We start from the raw sequence: 19,056 nt of genomic DNA, 5'->3' as shown, positions 1-19,056 counted from the left end.
GCTTGGGTCAGCCCGCTTTTTGGCCACTTCGAGGGTGCGCGCTCTCAACTTAAAGGTGTAGACGTGCCATTTCTTACCGTCTGAAAACTCAACGACAGCGTTCACAGCTCCACACGTGCAAGTGCGACCTGTATGGTAAAGATCGGATTGCGACGGGACGGATTTGGACTCTCAAACCCAACGAACCATCTCAAGAGGCTTCACCATCGCGACATTCAAGATGAGTTCAAGTTCATTCCCGGGTTGGGACAGCATGTCCTCGGCGGAACAGGCAGACATCCTCGCTTCTCCCGCTCTTGCAGCACCCAACGGCACCGTGTCCAATCTCATCAACCCACCGAACCGTAATGATATCGGCATTCCGGTAATGGCGACTTTCTTCGCACTCGTTATCATCACCGGTCTGCTTCGTCTGTACTCGAGAGTTTTCGTCGTTCGGAACATGAAGCTTGAAGATTGTAGGTCATTTCTGGTGGATCTGGGGCAATGCGGTTGCGAGCAGAGATGTATGCTAACCATTTCCAATGATAGATCTTGGTTTCACTGCATATGTACGTGAAACTGGGACGATGCGTCCATCTCAGATCTTGTCATATTCTCGCATGCTCACGCCAAGAACAGATACCCTTTGTGGCTCTCACTGCAGTGGTCATTCACACGATCAGATTAGTTGGTTTCATGACTGATAGATGGAACATTAGTGCTGGGACGTCTTTGCAATGGTCAATGGTATTTACTCTACCGGTGCACTTGATTTGCGACATGCACATGCTGACGACCTTGTCCAGTGGATATGGATCTATCGACTCATCTACGCAGTGGTCATGCTTTTCGCCAAAGCTGCCATTCTTCTGGAATGGAGGCATCTTTTTGTCCCAACAAGAACAAGAAACTGGTTCTTCTGGGCCACGACGGCAATGATTGTCGTCAACACAGTTGCCTACGGCGTGGCCATCATCATGACCTGCCGCAGGTGCAATCCACCAAAGAAGATTTGGCAGCCATGGGTGGACGGTACTTGCGCGGATCTGTACTCGCAAAAGTCTACTGACATTGCGACTTCATACATCAACCTAGTCATGGATATTGTCATCTTGCTGTTGCCACAACCGGTCATCTGGAAACTGAAATTGACAAAGCAACGTCGGATCGGCGTTTCGCTTGTGTTTTCTCTCGGTGTCTTGTGAGTCTCTCTGTTCTCGCCGCCTCGATCGTCTTATCATTTGTTTTATGACTTTGGCTAACTTGCTTATCCAAGTGTTCTCGTTTGCGCCATAGGGCGTATTCATTCCAACACGGTAATGGACTACATTGCAAATTCAACCCGAGGCGGTGCAATCAACATGATCTGGGCCTACGGTGAAGCTACCTTTGTCATGGTGGTGTTTGCATCTCCCGGAATTCCGAGAGCTTTTACAAAGCAGGCATGGGTTGTGTCTCTCGTCTCGACGTTCCGATCGTGGACAAGACTTGGAGACAGTACTAAGGGCAATAGCAACGGCTCTGTATGGGCCAGGAAGACACCGCCGTCGTGGAGCATTGGTGGTAGCAACGGCAAACGGCGAAAGCCCACCCAGTCAGACCTGGATCTAATGGAGACGCGGGATGCCGAGAATCTCGAGTCAGGCTACAACAACTACCCGTCCAGCGTTTCCGAGCTAGCCAAGTTACCGGGGGACGGCACTTGGAATACCGCAATAATAGAGATGGAAGAATCCGCTAGATTCAACGCATCCAGCGCTCGAGGGCTTGGACAGCATGGCCCCTAAATGGACAGCAAGGTAAAGCGATACTAACTATGCAAGAATCAGGACGGAGACGTATTTAGCACTGCGGTTATAACGGCGTTTAATAAACAATCAAATGTTCACAAAGCACACAAGAGTGACTATAACCTATAAGCGTAAAATTTCAACAACAACAATCACAACAACCCTTATAACATAGCGATTAGGGACTTCTCGAAAGAGCGACCATACTGCTTCACAGCACCAAACTTTCACAATTAACATCTGCACAGGCTAGAATTACCCGATAAGGTTTAAAAACTTGCCTACATGCATGAATGCAATATAAGCAGATCATAAGGGGTCGACTAGCGGTTATGCACATGAATCGCCCAAGCTCATAATGACTTGGGAAATTAATTTGAAAAGATGACGAACCGCCAGCGCCAGGCATAGGCAATAAGCTGACCTGCTAATAATCCTAATTATGGGGGGCTGGTTTCAATATTGGGGATGGGTCATTGGGAGATAAGAAAATATGCAGATCGGGTGTGACATCCGTTTAGACGATTGGATCCATGCTCTGAGACCACTGTAGAATTTATGGTATAAACCGATAAGTGCTCTTCCGGTGAGGAGTGCTAATTTTGATATTATGAATATAAAAATTGAATAATATCTTTTTTTTTTAATAAAAAAAACCGGGGGGGGGGGGGGGGGGGGAACACTTTTTATTATCGTTAAATGGTGATTATAGTTCCCATACACTGGGGTGTGGTTGAGCACACTGATCAACACTATGATATTTAGATGGGTGTACGGGACCTCCCGGGAATGGGCCAGGGCCACCAAAACAAGCGTACACCTCTTCAAAACTAAGAGGCGTAAACCATAATGTAGATTAATACAACACACATCAGACCAGTTTAAGCTCCAATAGGAAAGCATCACCTTGTTCAACAGTTATATGTTCTTTTGTATTTGCGTGAAGTACAAGTGGTTTAGGGGGGACTATCTGGGGCGGGTGTGCAGGTTTCGGATCTTGTCGCTCGGTGACAAATTGCCGGAAGGATGAAGGAGCTGGGAAAATATACTGATTGTTCTCCAACATTCATGGCTGGGCGACCGGCTTTTGCACGGCAATTGACGACGCTAAGGGTCCATGCTTCCCAAAGGGAACGCAAGAAAGCCATACGTTAGCGGATTCTTGGAATTCTCGGCGTAGTTATTTCTGTTGGACGTTGCTGACAATCTGGTTATTCATGTCGCTGGCAAACATTAGTACTATGGTATCAGGCCTAAAAGACCGCAGTGGGTCAGGTTTTTGACATGGGCAGTGTACAACAAAGCTCTACGAAGACCAGTCGACCGGAAAAACCCCCCCTGCAATGAATTCGGTACCTGCCCCGTAGCGCTTTTTTACCCATCCTACCATCAATGATAGTAAGTGCCAACGCGACGGGAGCATTGGTGGACAGGTTCTTGGGAGCCAAGCCCTGGCTCGCCTGGTACCGGTCCGGTATCTGCAGTATGCCATCGCTGCCTCCACCACTCCAACGCAACCCCGAGATTGACAATCTCATGAACATTAGTACCCCAGTTCATGCAGTCAATCCTATCGGTCATCTACCTGATATGTAGCACGTAGCAATATATGTAGCACTAGTATTAGATTGGTCTTTTGATTCGAGATTCGTGGCGTGGAATCCTCCTTGATAGTGGAAGCGACCTGGCGGATACGGATATCTTGCCTGTTTCTGCGATGAGGATCCCTGTCGGTGTGTAGGGCAGACAAGGTGCCCCGAACTTCTCCATTGCGGCTCAGCCAGATAATTACCGGGGAAGCCAACAAGCGTCGCACAAAGCCCGTATCATCAGACAAACATGCCCGTTTGGACCCCAAAAGTTCCCCCTGTTTCTTGCTCCGTCCTAAAGCCCACTGCCACAAGGTCTACCGTTGAAACCAAGAAAAGCTACCAGCCCAACCGTTTTCTGGGCATCATGAACCAATCACCCATACACGATCCGTCAAGGAAAAAAGACTTTTAAAGTCGAAAAGGGCCGTGCATGAGGGATAGCATTCCCTTGATTTCGACCCGACCGGACCGACTATGCTTGCATACATCAATAATTGCCAAGCATATCAATGTGGGTCGTGAAAGTGGTCACTAAGCTCGTATATGTCAGCTTGGTATGCTGTTTCTACCCCTCTTTTGAACTTGCACTTTCCAGCCCAGAAGTGTACTTTCGAGTTCAATGACAAGGCTGTGCTCATTGAGTCCAGTTATTTATATCTTTTGCAACAGCGATCACGGAATATACAACTATGACTGTACCATGAATGGCACTTTTGTATTTGATTAATCAAATCTGTGACACTTGATTTGTACTCGACGTAGATATGAAAAGAAATGCAGACCGAAACCATCCTTGCCCCCCACGGGTTTTCTTTTTTAAAAGGATCAGGGCTCCATCGGTACAAGCCATGAAGGATGAACATCCCGGAAACTTGGTACTTGATTCCAGTTCCAATGCCGTTCTGACTAGGACTTACTAGACCAGTCCCTCACAATGCTTGTCTCGGGGGCTAAAAATCAAATTGGGTCCTTCATGGTCTGCCATGAAATAGTCGTAAAGCTGGTACTCATCTGGCCGATCTCTACCCCCGCCGGCACCTTTGCGGCCACTTCCAAGCTCACCAGTCAGTCCCGGGGCCCTCTGGAAATCGAAATACCACATTGTCTTGGCGACAGTCAGGCTAATTTCGAGGTACGCCACAGCCTTACCGGCACAGGCACGATCGCCCAGAATGAAAGGAATGAAGGCGCGCCGCATTGCCGACCGTGCATCCTTTCCCTCAGGGGTCTCATCGTTGCCGCCCTCCAACCAGCGCTCGGGACGGAAAGCAAATGGCTCTGGAAAGTACTCTGGATTGTGCATCAAGCTGTAAGTGCCCACGCCTACAAAGGTTCCTGGAGGTATGACGTGACCATCGACAATGAGAGGCTCGGGAGAGAGCGGATCCTTCTCGCGCCACATGACACCAGGCGTTGGAGGAGAAATACGCAAGGACTCGTCAATGACGGCGCGGAGGTACTTGCACCCCGCGAGCTCTGGTCCATGACGAATGTCACGGCCGGAGGAGAACGTCGTCCGCACTTCTGAAGCGAGTTCTGCGTAGGCTGATGGGTTCCTGGAAAGGTAGTAGAAGACGGTACACATGGCTGTCCCTGTAGTTGTTCCACCTTTTATCAAATCGTCAGCACTAGCCATGTCATCAATATTTGATAGGCGCGGACTTGCCTGCATTCACAAACACACCCGCCTCGCCCCATATTTCACTTTTCCGGATGCCTTCGTTCTGCGCCTGGTCAATTCTCTCGTCGCTGGCAACGAATGAAAAGAGGTCGTGCTTTGCGTCTCTGGGCAGGGCCATGCGATCAGCTATAAACCCTGCCAGGATTTTACGGAACTTTTCAATGCGCTCGCGAACGAGCCATTGCACTCCCGGGTCAATCTTGTGTGTCTTTGGCCAATTCATGAACAGGTATACCCGGGGGTTTAGGGCAGAAAACGCCCTAGGTAGGATTCTGAGTTTCTCTTCCGTTTGTGTGTTCCAAGAAGCACCAAAGGCGAGGAGTCCTACAACGTCCATGGCGAGATACTTGCAGCACGACGTCATTTCAACGACGTCTTTTTGCTGGCTAGAGCGCAGCAGTTTTGCGAGAAACACATCAATCTGCGACATCATGATTGGCTCAAAGTCGCGCATGGAGCGTTCGGATATGGCCTGTCCCACGACTCTGCGCCGACGTCGGTGGTCGGCTCTGTCCAGTGCAGTAAAGACGCTCGGCGTGCTTCGAAAGCGGGCATACGCATAGATTGGAGCCTTTGCGACGCGAGGGTTCAAGTATATATCTGGCAAAGTAAGTTTCATGACACTAACCAGGGCATCTCTGAAACGGTAAAGTATATTCTCATGATACTTACCTTGGATGGCGGTCAACGTGTTGAACACGAGTCTGTTTGGGGCTTGCTGAACGACAGGTCCTTTTCCCTTGGACGTTAGAACAATCTATCATGCATTTCACAGATTGTTTGGTCAGTGTTAATCTCACCATATTTCAAATGATCTCGGTATGTTACGAGATGAACATCTCCCTTTATGGCATGCCAGCCAGCATAGCCGTTTGTAATCCGGCCCACCAAAGGCCCCGGGTATCCCCTGAGAGGATTCAAGAGCAGGCGGGAGCCCAGAAACACCAAAAGCTAATGAAAAAGCGATAGTTGGTGGTCAGCAGCAGTAACTTGGCCAAACTGGATAAAGTCTTACTTACCAAGGTAATGATGAAGCCTGCAGCATACTGAAGTTTGTTGTCCATTATGCGCTTGTAACAGTAGAATGAGCACGGCGTTGAATGGTGAAAAGTGTGAGAAATGCACGACCGATCAATGATTCAAACAATGTTGGATCAATAAATGCTACGCTCAGTAATTGATAATTGTCGGGGCGGGGGAGGCTGCATATTAGCCGTCTCTTAGGTACTACTGTACTGTCCTGTCTAGCCCGTCCGCCCCCAGGTCCGTTCATTTCGCCTGCTGCGCGTAGGGTCCCTGCAGGGTAAAATGCCTACCTGGGTTAGGTGCCCAAGTCCTATATTTTCCTTGCGTCCTCTGCCGATAAGCCCTGAAGGGTATAAGGCCATTCCAAACCTCTTTACCCTCGAAAGATTGTTGCAACACACTCCTTTTCGCGCCGCGCCGCACCTCAACGGGCACTACCTGGTTCCCCACATTCTCTTTTGCAGTTCCCTCTCAGCGCCATGTATTCGTCAGACGACATTCACCATGTTGTCGGTTCTAATCATGGAGCGGCAACAAACATTCCTGCTGGCGTCCAAGACAATAAAGTTGACGATGCGGCTGCATTAAGCCCAACGCAGCCGAACGAAAAGGACAGCATAGCCACTGACAGCAGCCTCCACGGCCCGCGTCTTTGGATAGTAACCATTCTGAATGCCACGATGCTCTTCTTGGTCCAGACAGAGATATTTATCGTGACTACCTCACTGGTCGCTATTGCTGAAGAACTTGGCGACTTTGACAGGGCAAGCTGGATTCTGGCCAGTTATTTCTTGGGCTATGTGGGTAAGTGATCCTTCTCCTTGGCGCCCAGAGAGCTTGTTCAAAAGTGGCGTTCCTAAATGTTCATGTCGACCAGGTTTCGTGGTGATCGTGGCAAAGTTTAGCGACATCTTTGGCCGAAAGCCAGTCTACATCTTCTCCATCCTTGTCTTTACCATTTTCTCAGGCTGTTGTGCCGCCGCCAAAACCATGGAGCAGCTGTAAGTCATTACTTTGTCGCCCTTCCCGAAACCATGTTCTACTATACGCACAAGATGTGACTAGTCTTTCGTGGCTAACGTCGTGCAGTATCATTCTGCGTGCCTTTCAAGGCTTGGGCGGTGGTGGTAGTTATGCGCTCGCCACCATCTTGACCATTGAGATTGTACCCCCGGAAAAGTATCCGGTGCAAATGACCTACATGGGCATTGCAGTCATGTTGGCCTTGGTCTTGGGACCCATAGCTGGAGGTGGTATCAGCTCTGTCACGACATGGCGCTGGATATTCCTGTTCAACGTGCCCATCGGCGTCGTGGGTCTCGCCATGGCCATTGTCGGCATTCCATCTGGCTTTCCCCACAACAAAGAATCATCCCGCCCCAGTCAATCGCCGCCACCTGCTCGACCTCTGGACAGATTGGACATACCGGGCTGTGTGATGCTACTTTTGGCAACCATGTCCATGGCTGCTGCTTTCCAGGAAGCCGGTTCGCGGTTTGCATGGGATTCTGCCTACTTCATTACCCTTTTGGTGGTCTCTGTTCTGCTGTGGATAGCACTGATGGTCTGGGAGCGTCGTGTGACGCTGGCAACCACCACTCGCGAGCCCGTCCTACCCTGGCGCTTTCTCACCAGCCGGGTCATGGTGGGCGCACTGCTGTATGTTGTCTATCTCTTGTCATTCCGAGGCGGGACACCCTCCTGTTTGTGATACGAGCTAACAACTTCAATCAGTGGCATTATCCTTCAGGGTGGACCACTGACTGTGACAAACCTACAAATTCCTCAGAGACTCCAGCTAGTCAATGGCCAATCCAGCCTGAACGCTGGAGTGCGACTTATACCGTTCGGCGCTGGACTCTCTGTAGGAACCATACTCAGCGCCAACGCGGTCAAACGAGCCAAGGTGTCCATTGTCTATTTTGTCATTGTTGGAGCGCTACTTCAGGTGCTTGGATATGCACTCCTGTCCTCCATGGGATCGTCTGTCGAAGTTCCCCGGGCCATATATGCGTACCAAATCATTGCTGGTTTGGGCTGTGGTATAAGCTTTCAAACGCTTATACTGACTATACCCCTAGTGGCTGAAAAGCGCGATCATGGTAAGCACTTTAGTCGACGATTTAGCATATTCCAGTGTAAGACACTAATTCGGAATGCGCTGCACAGCGGTCGCTATGGGGGCAGCGAATCAATTTCGAGCTATAGGAAGCACTATTATGGTGGCGATAACCACCGCCATATTCAACGGCTATGTCTATCCTCGACTATCCGCGCTGGGCATTTCTGATCCCAATCGTGTGATACAAACTTACAGCCAAGCCGATATAGATATCTCGCCGGAATTATGGGATGAGGCCAGACAGGTACTGTCGAAAGGCTACAATCGCCAAATGTACGCCCTTATTGCCTGTGGCGTCGCGCAGGCCGCCGCTGCATTGCTTCTGTGGAAAAAGAACCAGGCCCCAAGCCCCCCAACTGATGTTATTGATGCAAGGCAAGGAGAGAGTCCTACAGAAGCTTAAGAAAGCGAAACGTATAGCCTTCTAGGTAGGTCGTTTGGCCAGGCCGAGTCTAAGAGGAAAACGACCCTTCTTTTAGTGTTTATCACCTGGTAAAACTAATATATCATAATACTGAAAGTAAATATTTAGATTAAAATTTATAGCTGTATGTACCTAATAATTTAAGTATGGTTGATATAAGTGCAACAATAGCTGCGGCGTATTGAGCGGGGGTCACCCCATCCTCTGTAAAAACTGGTCGATCGCCGGGGCCCGCCTTAGGCATTGACACTAGGAGCTAGCTAACCTAGGTATGGGAATCTTGAATTTGGTCAACCAGGGACACCTCATCGCTGCCGATATATCCTCGTCGGGTATATTCCCCACAAGAAAGTGCACTAACCTAGGAGAATCTCAAGAGTTTTGTTCATGTACTGTACGAATAACTTCAGAACAATTGTAAAAGTTAGTCAGATGGATTATTCGAAAAGCAAGGGACTTTCCCTCGACACATCATCGGCAAAGTATCTCGCTGACAGTGATCACTCATGAGATACTTATCAAGCTATTTTTTTCAAATGAATGAGCTTCCAGCATTTATTCAAGCCTAATTACCTTGATTACAAATTTATGCTAGATGCCAGCTTTTACTCCATCATTTACGAATAAACAAGCATTCTGACCTCGATGCTCTCCCGCAAAGGATCACCAACGGCGAACTCGGGGTATGGAAAAGAGGCATGCGGGACTCCTTATCGTGGAATATTAGCTTTCAGGTACAGCTGCAAGTCAAATACCCACCTATGTAGGTAAGCAAGGAACAAATGCATACCTAATAAGCCATTTGAGTCGGCTTGCCGAAAAATCCAGATTTCGCCGGGCATCTGATCCTTTAGATAGCACCATTTCTGCTCTGGGCGATAATGCACTAAATACTGCTCCGATACTTGTTGTATATCAACAACATCGCATGGCTTCAAGTCCGCCGCAGGCTCAATAGAGCGAACATCGCAAAGTGATAGTGGCCAATCGCGCACCGGACCTCTGAGAGGCATCCACGCACTTGTCTTGTCAGAAACTGCTTTCACAAGCATGATTGACCACGTACTTGAGGACTTGACACCGATATTTAGAAAGCGCCGAATAGTGATCTGGATTCATCTTTTGCACGAGACGCTGGGAATCACTAAGAGTTCCGTCTGTGAAATGATTCAGTTCGAGCTGGGATGCGATCTTCGGGCAGGACAAACCGATGTGTGCCATTGCGGCCGGCTGCATATGCTTGAAGTCTCCGCCTTCACCAGCACGGAAATCAGGATGCCTTTTGCGTATCTATCAAATGTGAGCTTGGGACTTTGTCAGGAATGCAGCTTACCTCGTAGTTGAAAATTTGAACGCGCTTGGCTCCAATTAGATCCTTGACAGCTTTTGTGAGCAAGGGAAAGTATTGAGCAAGAAATTTTTCCTGCGATTGAGGGTCATCAGAATTAGGGTGAGTTTCCAACTGGATGCAACAAAATCCGTTCACGTCGAGGGCGAGGTCTCGCCCACGCATGTTTTGTATCTGTATGTCCTGAATGCACTCTGTTCGCTGATTCGTTTGTGGAATATCAGGAAAATCATCTCTCCTAATTTCGTAGAGCCTCTCTGAATCATACAGATCATCTCTCTTGAGAAAATAAAGAGACGAGCGTGCCATGGATGAGTGTACCATCATGAGCACCAGAATAAGACACAATGCTTGCTTGTAATGGTTGGGTGTCGAACAACAGGAATTCAAAGTTGAGTCGCTAGTCGGCGGCGACAATTAGTAGCAAGAATGAGGCTCTAACAACCGCAGTGCTTGAATGAACGACGGGTGCTCTTGAAAAAAACCACTTTCCCTCGTCCCACATTTAGTGTGATTAAAGCTAGAGTTTCAATCAAAGTTCGGTCTATAATAAAACCTCTACCATCATGGAAGCACAAACTCTGTCTACGCTTCGATCAAAGTTCACTAAGTACTATCACCTCTTCTTGCAGCAGGAATAAACTCTGTCTAAACCTCAGTAGAGGCTAGGTTCGCGGAAAAAGCTTCCTAGGCGTATAGAGTTTGGCCTTGTTCTAGGAAGGAAGTTGATGGACCAGTCACATGCATTTGATATTTGTTCTAGTCAAGATTTGACAAGACTCTAATGTGTTGTGAGTTACTTGTCATGCCTGAGGAGAACGGTATCATCGAGGCTGATATCATTGAGGCCGATATAGTTGGACCCCACGCGGTTCAGATCTAGCGTTGTCAAAATTGATGTTGTCTGCTTTGACATCATTAAACCTAACAAAACAATAGCAGTATCTCTGAATTGTTTCTAAACCGCAATAGTGATGGTTTGGAAGTATCGTAGTCGGTTGAGACGCTTTCCGTGATGTCCAGCTGATAGTCAGCCCATGTTGAGTTTGACTTTTGTCATCAAAATAGTTTAATAAGCAAGCCTTCTTAGTTGAATGTGTTTGGATGAATCTAATGGCTCTGTCTAAATGGTTCTGGCCATCACTATATCTTTTATGACAATCGCACATGATTCAGATTTTCGATTCGCAATCTTTTGGGTCTTGTTCTGAAGTGTTCCTATTGCCCGAATCAGTTCGTTCGAACGCCATTAATCAGTGGTCTCACTGATACTTGCCTAGCCTTGAACGCAATTGACATTCCCTTTGAAGCAATATTCTCTGCAATTGACTCTTCATGAATGATCAGTCAAAGTTTAAAATCCAGTCAAGGTCATTAGAGAGTTGGAGGGTCGAGCGAAATGGGTATAAAGTCCATGTCATGCTCCCGCACAAAAACAACTTTCTAGATTTCTCTACAAACACCAAGTTTCATTGTACAACTTCACACATGTGTGCATGGTGAGTCGGTATATCTCAATGCGACAAACTATGTGCTCTAATTCTTTCTAGCATGATTCATCACCATGAACGCCACTCGAAACATGAGTTATCCAAACGGTCTTGACATGCCGACCAACAACACCAGCGAGCCACTGCTCCATGACACTGCTACTGTCCACAGATGCACTGGTGGCTTCTTTGGCAGGGCCTGGGACGAGATGCTCCTTTACGATACTGAGACGGCGGAAAGATGCACTGGATCATTGTTTGACAGGCCGCAGGGGGAGATGCTTGCGGATGAGACTGAACAGAATCAGTTGGAGTGATTCATCCATAGTGAATGGCTCGCAGCATGAGTCTACCATATGGGCTGTACCGGGGTTCAGCACTGTTTCTAGGTACCTCTGCAGTCCTTTTACCGCGTACCAATACACTCATTTCCACTATTTGTCATATCTGAAGTCTTCGACAAGTCAACTTGACAGTGGATTTGCGAGATCTCCACTTGACAATACGCCAAGTGCTGAAATGAGAGAGCTGGACTCTGTGGTGTGTACAGGGAGATCAAGTTATCTGTAAAAGTATCGGTGTCGGGTCAGAGTTTGTAAAGGGTAGGAGCACATAAGGGAATGCGATTTCTAACAATTATCATACTAATATTTAGATCCCTTTCGAGGTGCACTGCTTAGGGGCATGTCCCATGATCACAGGTAACCCTCCCGTGTTGTAAGTAACACGCTCACACCAATGGCCATTCATGAAACGTGCAGTGATCAATAGCAACAAATAAGCACATATCATGGCTTCTGAATTCGAAAACCGAGTGAAAAAATGGTTCAATCGTACCTTTTCTAATGGAGAGCCTTCCGTGTCCGTCATATCATCGTAGGGAGATTTCAAACTCCAGAGAAGTTCATTTCAGATACGGATCGCGGAGAGATGCTCTCCGTACTGACGGATGAGACCTCCTTGTGATTTTTGGAGGCAGTGGCGGCAAGGTTGCCAAGTGCGTTCCGATAGATGGATGCCATGAGCATGGACTCCTATTCCCAGTCGTCATCGTCATCTTGGATACTGCACAGGGAGTCGATCCAAATGTAGCTCTTCCCAAGCCTTTTCGTCATCGAAAACACCTCCTCAAAAGTTCACGACAGATGAGGTATTCAGCCTTGAAGAGTGCCAAGCGTGGTAGCTTCTTCTATGGTTGCGGGTTGTGACATGCAGAAATTGAAAGCCGTGATATAGAAGGGCAAAGTACGCTTTGGGTTAAGTGTAAGGAGTGAAGTAGAAGATTGTCACGTTTTGCAAAGAATACCTCGTATCGGACCACTTTTATGAAAATATATTGCTCTATATTTGGGTGTCAAGGGATGAGCCGTGGTGGGCAAGCAACGAAACTTCGCCATTCATGGCCAGAAAAGAAAATAAGCTTGCAAGCGCACCACTTTATCGACATATAATTGGAAACGCCATTGCATTTTATGATTCATGTACTATTCTGCTAGAGTCTTTGTCTGCATGACGGACTCAGACATCGGGAGTCAAAATGAAAGTGACAGCATCTAATAGCCTATCCAAATCCCAATGATACCAGCTAGTACTAGTAGCATCATCATATCAAGAGTAGACCTGAAGGATCCGGATGTCGGCGTTGGGCTAGCTGACTCGCTTGTGGTGGTAGCTAGTGGCAAGTTCTCCGTCCCGGCCGTGATTGCGACTGGATACTCATAGTAATTATCGCCTGTAATCACAGTGGTATAAGATGTGGAAGTGCTAGTCCCTCCTATACTCTCTGCAAAAGTATAGTTGCAATACGCGGCAGTACGGTCCTCCACAGTGCACGTTTCTTGTAAAAGTGCTGTAACATTTGCAATGGCAGTCGAAAGCACACCTATCATCAAGGAAGGCCCATTGGTGACAGTCCATGGCTTCACCGCGGAACACATACAATGGTCAGCGGATCATGAATGTCAAACATTTAAATCTTTCAAGGATAAATACCGGGTCTCGAAGATCGCACGTGGTGGTGGGAAATCCGGGAAGATTCAGTGCACCTGACTTGCACACAATCTCGTACGTTGTCGCTGTAGAGTCGGCTGTGATTACTCTGCCGTCAAACGAGTAGTTGCCCGGTCTCTTGGCGCCAAGAAACAGGTCCACGACCGTCTGGGTACGAGCCGGCGTGACAGCGGCGCTTTGTGCGCAGGCCATACCCACGAGGAGAGAAACAGATAGTGTTGATTTCATCGTGCGTGCAGTTTGCTGATCAGCTGTGTGACGGAAGGATATGGGCACGCGAGATCGGGCGGCTTATATATAGGCTTCAGCTCAAATTGCCTAAGGTTAGGTAGGTTGGGGCACTGCGGGTCCTGTGCCGCAATATTGTAGGTGTACACTATGCTCTGAGATGAGTCAAGCGGCTTGACGCAACGCAGCGCCAGGATGCTGTAACCGACTGTTATTTATCTTGCTCGGCATGCAATCGAGGAAATGTAAGCTGCAGCCAGGTATTGGGCAGGCATGTATTGAGCTTAGCTGAGCATTGTGTGTCAAAATGGAGGAACAAGTGGAGAGCTTCTCCACCACACGTATATATTTGACCATTCCAACCACAGTTGGACCTAAACAACTCAACAAAAACAACATCTAATAGTCATACCATAACCATCACATTTTTAACATTGTGCATCAACAGCAGCCAAGACCCGTTCTTATGATCGGCGGCTTACTAACTGACGCTTCCTGCGGCTATTGGAAACATCAATACTACACGGGAATATTCAGTTTGACAATTTGTAGTTTCTTTCGATGCCCCCCCCCCTTCTCCCCAACAAAAAGACGATGCTCTGCTTTGTTATTTGGATAATACCGGAGGAATGACTATCCCAAACTATCTTATCTACTGTACGAAGACTATGCCAGAAGAATCTCGTCGGCGTCGAACCAACATATAGCTCTCGGGGTGGAAGAAGAGGAATTCGTGCATGATCGCGCGCTGCAAAGGCTTATCCCCTACGAACGCGAAGTCGTACTCGTCCAAGAGCTTTACAAGCAAGATCTTGGCCGACATATCAGTGATGATACGCCCGGGGCAGGCCCATCTGCCAGCACCCCAGGTCAGAGTGTCCATATTGATGCTGCTGAACGGCTTGGCGCGATGCTCTTCGATCTTGTTGTCCTCACAGAAGCGCAAACCCTTGTATTCAAGAGGATCCTCAAAGATGGAAGGGTCCATAGTTCGCTGCGAAGCGGACATTGTAACAAATTGACCCTTCTTGAGGGCAAGCCCATTAGATAGGACGTGGTCTTTCTTGACCACACGACTGTAAATGAGCAGAGTTCCAGGAGTAAGGCGGGAGGACTCCTTCATGGCAGACTCAAGTTTTTCCAGACTAGCCAAGTCGGCAGCAGTCCATTGTCCGTTAATTTCGGCATGCTTCTGGCGAATTTCTTCTCGGACGATCTTCAGAGTCTCTGGGTGTGAGATAAGATCTAGAACAGTCCGACAACAGAAATTGGTGATGCTATAGGTCGAACCAGCTGCGATAGAACCAACAAGCGTCGTTAGGACTTTGGGGTCTCTTTCCAGCTCATTACGGCCGTCCTCTACCATCCATGAGATGACGTCTGGATTTACGGGCTCCGATTCTTCACTGCCGATGTTCTTTTTCTGTGCCTTTAGCTGCGCAACTCTGGGCATAACATAGCTCCTGAACTTTGCCCAGCCACTGAGCAAGCGCCATTTAGCGGGAAGGAGCCAGACGAGAATGGGCTGCAGGCATTGTGGCACGCATCGCATGGCAAAGCATACTTGAAAGACTATTTCGCCATATGAATGAGCATCGAGTTCAAATTTGGTGGAAAGTTTCGGATCCTACCGTTGTTGGTATGCTCGTGTGTGAGATGAACGAGCTCGGGGTTGTTTTCCGTCATTTCAGCCCCGAACAATGAGAGGGCAATAGCCTCCCCAATGCAGCGAACCACTGCTCTGTGTGGCTTCATTTGAGTCCATTCGTTGCTCTGCGAGAACTCTTTCTCGAGTCCTGCCGCAATGCGCTTCCCCGTCAAAGCGAACAAGCTTGGGAGAGCTGGGCTGATGTAGGACAGGAGCACACGGACATGGAAGCTGGTGTGTCGGACCACGTCCATGCCTGTGAGATGACCAAGTAGACCGAAAGCATGAGATTCACGACTATTAAGAACGTTCATTCCCAAAGCATTCAATTCGGGTATCATTTCCACAGGCAGCACAATCTGATCCGTGTCGCCGCGGGCCAGGCGATAGGGTCGCCCCTGCGCCTTGATGTCGGCTTCGTCCATGATCACATCAGCATTTGTTATCCACCGGAGTCGCGAAAAGTATGAAGGCTCCCATGAGAAGCGCTTGTTGACAGTGAATAGACCATCTTTACTTGCAGGGCTATTGGAGTTGAGCACAGAAGCTATGCCCACTGCGATCGCAAAAGCAAACAAGTACAATGCTATATGGTGGCTATCGAGCGACTGCTGAATCGCATCAAAATGTGCGGCTGACGCATTCAAATCGCTATAGGGCGTCATGTCGTTGAGCGCGATCCTCGCGGTTTTCCTAACTTGAGAATTAAAGCTGAACTTCTTGGCAGGACACCTAGTCGAAGGCTTTGGTAGAACAAGATATTCGGCGTACGCTCAGGTCTGGTATTACCGTACGGGAGAAGTAATATGATATGCATAAAGTAGGTATGTCGGGCACAAAATGTAGTCCGAGCCAGGCCAAGGCTGTAGCCACGGACATATGGCCAAATTCCCAAATAACTCGCGAACGTATCAACGAGCAAGGGCTGCACAAGTATATAGTCTAATGTAACAGGCGGGCCTGGCCAGCAAGCATAACGCGCTTGACTGATCACCCGTTTATTCTTTGAAATGCATCAATCTAGCGAAAAGGGTGGCCAGTTGGCCTACTCCATCCCTACAAGGTCAGGGGACCCTGCTGAAAGACAGAGGTCCGAAAAAGAAAAAAAAAAGTATTTATGAGAAAGATCCTATTGACTGCTCAGAGTACGGAAAGATGCACGTATATCTCAGCTCCAAACAGGCGCATGGATAGCTCATGTTCCTTGGCCACGCACACGGGTATCCTTGCACTTCATCTTTGTAGTACATAGTGTTCTCCAGGGCATGAATGATCAACTCCCCGGTCACAGTTTCAATCGGGGCACCGGGAAAACGCAGCTTGGAGGCACGAACTACGAATTCGCTTAATCATAGAACACAATCATTGGACTCAGAGGCCCTAGGTATCTAGTCATTCGATATACACAGCTCCTAGATCGCAGCGTATTCTATACCATACCGAATTACATGCCTTAGGTCAGTGCTCATGCACGTACTCTAAGAATTTCAATCCAATACAACGATATTATCGCCATGATAACTCGAGTGCAGCCCGGTCGATTTAAGTCTAGGATGCAATCAAGGTGGCGCTCCTGACCACCCTCCTCGATCCATTCCAATATTTCGCCTACCCATGCCGATCCTTTACCAGCTAGGGTCTTACTCAGAAGTTGCGTGAGAAAATAGATAGCAGACATCATGCAGGTGTGCACAACCGAGGACCAACCATAGCCTCTACAGTGATGCCAATGACTTTTTAAGTTGGACAAGAACCCCACCCTGCCAGGTGAGTTGCGCCTTGAGAAATGGAAAAAGACCCAGTCCTAGAACATCGCAAAATAGGACGAATGGTGCTACTATAGCCTCAGATCCACAACCAGGTATTCTGCTCCAGCATCGCGATATGGATTCAGCTACTGTGCCAACACAGTCACCCTCTCTCATAACGACTGCGCTCGTCGTGGTCACGATTCTTTTCCCCATTATATCAGCTGTTGCGATATGGCTTCGGGTTGTTGCTAGGCTACAGTCGAAGCAGCCGTTCTATGCAGACGACTATTGCATTTTCGTTAGCTGGTGGCTGTCACTGGCGCTGAGTATCCTCGTCTGGATTTATGCTGGCAAGTCGGGCATCAACTTCTACAATGTGGACTTTTTGACCGGCACGGAGGCTTCTCTTGAGGTATTTTCAATTCGCCCATTCTTACCGATTCAACTTGCGAGAGAAGTCTCTTTGGGCATCTGCTAACCAAGGGCTTAATCATAGCTGATTTACATTTCTTCCGTCTATGTGCAATGGCCGCTGGCTGTCGTGAAGATCAGCGTGCTTCTTTTCTACAAGCGCATCTTTTCAACGCCTATTTTCAAAACCGTCTGTTGGTGTGCGATTGGACTGATTGGGACATGGGGAATTTTATTCTTCATTCTTGTTCTCGTTCAGATCGACCCGGTTGCGTTTCCGCTCACTCAGGTTTCGCTGCGTTTCAACGATACAGCCTTTGGGCTGGCCCAGGTGGCCACTAGCTTCACACTCGACATCATCGTCCTCTGCCTGCCCATCCCAATCATTATTGGACTCAATATGAAGAGGCAGCGCAAGCTAGCGCTTGTCTTGATCTTCTGGCTCGGTGCCTTTTGCGCGGTGGCCGCCATTGTCCGAACGGTCTTGCTGGAGCAGTCCATCCGCGAAGTGATTGGTTCTAATGACTATGCCCGCGTCTGTGAGTTGCACTATCGAGCTCGCATACTTCTTTACAGCGCCCTTGGAATAGTACTAACAAATGACATTAAACAGCCAACCAATCCAAGCAATACATTTTCCTGATCATTGAACCCAACTGTTCTATTCTGGCGGCCAGCCTACCAACATACGGGCCTCTGTTCTCGGGCGGAGGGGGCATGGAATCAATCTTTCGAAGCTTGCGCAGCGTCTTCAGCCTCCAGAGCTACAGAAGTGGCAGTAAGAGCTCGAGCCGTAGGATGTATGAAAGCTCGCCAAGCCAGCAGCTCAAGAGCTCGCAGTCTACCGAGTCTCAGATTGAACTTCACCGTGTCGAGAATTGGCAAGGAAGGGGCTTTCAGGAGGTCTCGGTCTCACATGATGACAGAGCGCCACCAATGCCGTCAGCATTGAGGAATGGGATTGCTGTCACCAATGGCATCTCCGTGCAACACTGAAGGTTCGGGTTATGTGGTGGCAATGGCGACCACCAGCAGTGAATGCAATACCATTTGTAATGGGTGGGGTTGAAGTAACCTAGGATATGTAGGAAATGAATACGATTTGACGATTATTTGCCGTACCCTTACTACAACGTTCCCCCGATCCGTGCAGCTGCCTCTAGGCTCGACAATTGTTATCACCCTATATGAAAAACGGTCCTCCTTCAGTCGCGACGCAGCACGCCAGTTGGTCATAGCGGCAAGAGCATGAAGGTACATATGCAATGGGCTCAAGCTGCACAGCTTCTTGGACGATGAGAGGGACCGGGTGGTGAGATAGTAGGGTGGTAGATGGATCTTGAGAGGATGATCGGACGGTGATGCGATCTGAGGATGATCTTTCAATATTGTGCTGACATGGATGCATGCAATGGGTACACCACAAGCAGCCGCCCTAGCCTGAGCAGCCAGCTACCGGCAATCCACCAAAATTAGCGCAAAGACCGTGTGGGTTAGCAGTCCCAAAAGGGAGGGCGAGTACTACCTCCTCTGTACACTAGCCTTAATGTACA

General features: G+C 48.4%; 8 protein-coding genes across 8 annotated transcripts; 4 read left to right on the top strand and 4 right to left on the bottom strand.

The window, feature by feature from the left end:
• Positions 1 to 220: 220 nt before the first annotated feature.
• PFICI_11983 (uncharacterized protein) lies at positions 221 to 1,769 on the top strand (the record flags this gene model as incomplete). Its single annotated transcript, XM_007840564.1, has 4 exons — positions 221 to 458; positions 532 to 551; positions 702 to 1,183; positions 1,259 to 1,769. The coding sequence occupies 4 exons, from the start codon at positions 221 to 223 to the stop codon at positions 1,767 to 1,769; spliced, it is 1,251 nt and encodes a 416-aa protein (XP_007838755.1).
• A 2,511-nt stretch (positions 1,770 to 4,280) lies between these two features.
• PFICI_11982 (uncharacterized protein) lies at positions 4,281 to 6,109 on the bottom strand (the record flags this gene model as incomplete). Its single annotated transcript, XM_007840563.1, has 5 exons — positions 4,281 to 4,972; positions 5,049 to 5,645; positions 5,718 to 5,802; positions 5,874 to 5,996; positions 6,065 to 6,109. The coding sequence occupies 5 exons, from the start codon at positions 6,107 to 6,109 to the stop codon at positions 4,281 to 4,283; spliced, it is 1,542 nt and encodes a 513-aa protein (XP_007838754.1).
• A 441-nt stretch (positions 6,110 to 6,550) lies between these two features.
• On the top strand, positions 6,551 to 8,596 carry PFICI_11981 (uncharacterized protein; the record flags this gene model as incomplete). The annotated part of the gene is made up of 7 exons (XM_007840562.1): positions 6,551 to 6,875; positions 6,949 to 7,072; positions 7,161 to 7,250; positions 7,332 to 7,730; positions 7,806 to 8,101; positions 8,153 to 8,173; positions 8,241 to 8,596. 7 exons carry the CDS (start codon positions 6,551 to 6,553, stop codon positions 8,594 to 8,596), a joined length of 1,611 nt encoding a protein of 536 aa, XP_007838753.1.
• A 1,050-nt stretch (positions 8,597 to 9,646) lies between these two features.
• PFICI_11980 (uncharacterized protein) lies at positions 9,647 to 10,130 on the bottom strand (the record flags this gene model as incomplete). The annotated part of the gene is made up of 3 exons (XM_007840561.1): positions 9,647 to 9,774; positions 9,826 to 9,907; positions 9,951 to 10,130. 3 exons carry the CDS (start codon positions 10,128 to 10,130, stop codon positions 9,647 to 9,649), a joined length of 390 nt encoding a protein of 129 aa, XP_007838752.1.
• A 1,399-nt stretch (positions 10,131 to 11,529) lies between these two features.
• On the top strand, positions 11,530 to 11,772 carry PFICI_11979 (uncharacterized protein; the record flags this gene model as incomplete). The annotated part of the gene is made up of 1 exon (XM_007840560.1): positions 11,530 to 11,772. One exon carries the CDS (start codon positions 11,530 to 11,532, stop codon positions 11,770 to 11,772), a length of 243 nt encoding a protein of 80 aa, XP_007838751.1.
• A 1,236-nt stretch (positions 11,773 to 13,008) lies between these two features.
• PFICI_11978 (uncharacterized protein) lies at positions 13,009 to 13,693 on the bottom strand (the record flags this gene model as incomplete). The annotated part of the gene is made up of 2 exons (XM_007840559.1): positions 13,009 to 13,374; positions 13,448 to 13,693. The coding sequence occupies 2 exons, from the start codon at positions 13,691 to 13,693 to the stop codon at positions 13,009 to 13,011; spliced, it is 612 nt and encodes a 203-aa protein (XP_007838750.1).
• Positions 13,694 to 14,345: 652 nt separating this feature from the next.
• Positions 14,346 to 16,006, bottom strand: PFICI_11977 (uncharacterized protein; the record flags this gene model as incomplete). The annotated part of the gene is made up of 2 exons (XM_007840558.1): positions 14,346 to 15,265; positions 15,325 to 16,006. 2 exons carry the CDS (start codon positions 16,004 to 16,006, stop codon positions 14,346 to 14,348), a joined length of 1,602 nt encoding a protein of 533 aa, XP_007838749.1.
• A 1,219-nt stretch (positions 16,007 to 17,225) lies between these two features.
• Positions 17,226 to 18,499, top strand: PFICI_11976 (uncharacterized protein; the record flags this gene model as incomplete). The annotated part of the gene is made up of 3 exons (XM_007840557.1): positions 17,226 to 17,504; positions 17,589 to 18,042; positions 18,117 to 18,499. 3 exons carry the CDS (start codon positions 17,226 to 17,228, stop codon positions 18,497 to 18,499), a joined length of 1,116 nt encoding a protein of 371 aa, XP_007838748.1.
• Between the last annotated feature and the right edge of the window lie 557 nt (positions 18,500 to 19,056).

This window comes from Pestalotiopsis fici, assembly GCF_000516985.1.
Source record: "Pestalotiopsis fici W106-1 unplaced genomic scaffold PFICI_Scf_9, whole genome shotgun sequence".
Taxonomy (NCBI): domain Eukaryota; kingdom Fungi; phylum Ascomycota; class Sordariomycetes; order Amphisphaeriales; family Sporocadaceae; genus Pestalotiopsis; species Pestalotiopsis fici.
This window is presented reverse-complemented; position numbering and strand designations above follow the sequence as displayed.